Here is a 1,844-nt window from a genome sequence, read left to right as displayed (position 1 = left end):
CTCTCTCTCTCTCTCTCTCTCTCTCTCTCTCTCTCTCTCTCTCTCTCTCATTTCTTCTCTTTGCATTTTGAAACTCTACTTAGAACTTTAAGATCCAAAAGTGCTAATTGTGAATTCTTGCATTTTGGCTTGTCCTAAAATTTCGATCAGGACACACAAACATTTTAAAATGTCAGTTTTATTATATTTGGGTACATGGGCACTACGTGGCCGTCTGGTAGTATCAAAAAACATTGTGGACCATTCCATCTTTTAAGTTGCCCAWCCCTGAATCCCTAAATTATTGCAGCCATTAATACAGAGCTCATATTGAGCTCTTATAAATGTAAGTTTGTTGGATTTTCATGCTCAGAATGGAATTTATTTGTAAAGCCTAGAAATTAAAAGAACGGCACGGCATGAAATTAGCTGATTATCTTTTGACCTTTAGCTAATGTTTAGCTGCTTTTAGCTTTGAGAAAGTGTTCCTGAGCCCATGCAGTCATGTCTAGAAAAAGAGGGGCACGGCATGAAATTAGCTGATTATCATTTGGCCTTTAGCTAGTATTTTGCTACATTTAGCTTTGTATTAGCCTTTATTYAACCAGGAAAATCCCATTTAGATCACAGATCTCTTTTGTGAGCGAGGCCTTGTTTCTGAGCCCATGCAGTCATGTCCAGAACAAAAACAGACCTGTTTTTAATGCGGTGGAAAGCCCAAAGATCGTGACCATCTGATATTTATATTCAGATTTGAGATTGGAGATTTATCCAGATTCTTCAAATCTGTTACAGCTAATCTAAGTCTTTCTGTAGAGGGACATTATTCTGAAATTGATCCACTATTTTTCAACAGGTTTCTCAGCCTATGTTCATCTATATTTGAGAGAATCAGTGCTGTGAATTAAAAATAATTTAAGAGATTTGTTACTGACTGTAGTCTGTTTTGATTTATATTTTATGTGTTTTTAAGGGTGTTGTAGCTATCACTGGAGGGTTTTTCTGCACATTATTTAGCTGGATAAATTAATTTAAATGTTAGTTTTCAGACTAAAGGGAAACTCTGAAATGATCCGAAGTAAATGTTTGTCAGCAGACATCAGGAGCACCATCATGTGACTGTCATAACTCACACTCTGACCACACAATTTACACCAAAGTGACGTCCGGCCCACCCCCACCCAGTTACTGGAAATATTCTCACATGTTCGGGTGTATCAGACACTTTCATTGAAGCTGATCTGCAGTCMGTCTGAGGAAGTGGACTGGTTTACTGAACATTTTGAGCCAATGTCAGAACGTTTTGAAAATACATTTCATTCATGATTCARCAGCAGAGTTTTTAAATAAATGCAGGTAATTGTCAAAGCAGAGCTAAAATTGAACTCTGTGGTACATTTTATTTGCTGTTTAAATAAACTAATAATTTGCAATGTTTTATGAAATAATAAATTTGTTAAGTTTAAATGACGTTTAAACTTAACTTTAATGGTTCCAAAACTCTTAGAAATTGTTTTTATTGTTGAAGTTGGTGCATTTCAATGTATAACCAGCAGAGGGCGCGGTTTGTCCTTTCAGAAAACATCCTCAGCCAGTACAAAGACAGAGGGAAAGGAGGAAGGAGCCCAGTTTGAGTCATATGGATGATGGCTCCCAGAAGGATGGAAACTAAACCAGCAATCTTCTGTCTGAAGACACTCCTGCTGTTTTACTCCTTCATCTTCTGGGTAAGAAAATTGAGTTTTTTTTACTGACAGGAAAATAAATATTTACTTTTTATTATCGCTTTTCTGAATCTTCTGCTGTCATTAAAACTACAGCTGATGTCAAAACTTGTTCAAAGTTAATATAAAATGTTATATATA

General features: G+C 36.0%; 1 protein-coding gene across 1 annotated transcript in view; it reads left to right on the top strand.

Annotated features, from left to right (window-relative positions):
- Positions 1-1,243: 1,243 nt before the first annotated feature.
- The window catches only part of LOC106531268 (tetraspanin-7), a gene marked incomplete in the record, with an annotated part of 15,078 nt that continues 14,477 nt past the window's right edge, over positions 1,244-1,844 (top strand). Inside the window, 2 exon segments of the mRNA XM_014027077.1 lie at positions 1,244-1,335; positions 1,558-1,706. Of these exon segments, the coding sequence (XP_013882531.1) occupies positions 1,623-1,706 (84 nt within the window).

Source organism: Austrofundulus limnaeus, unplaced genomic scaffold (assembly GCF_001266775.1).
Source record: "Austrofundulus limnaeus strain Quisiro unplaced genomic scaffold, Austrofundulus_limnaeus-1.0 Scaffold613, whole genome shotgun sequence".
NCBI classification, from domain to species: Eukaryota; Metazoa; Chordata; class Actinopteri; order Cyprinodontiformes; family Rivulidae; genus Austrofundulus; species Austrofundulus limnaeus.
The sequence above is the reverse complement of the archived record's forward strand: the minus strand, read 5'-3'. Positions and strand labels throughout refer to the sequence as shown.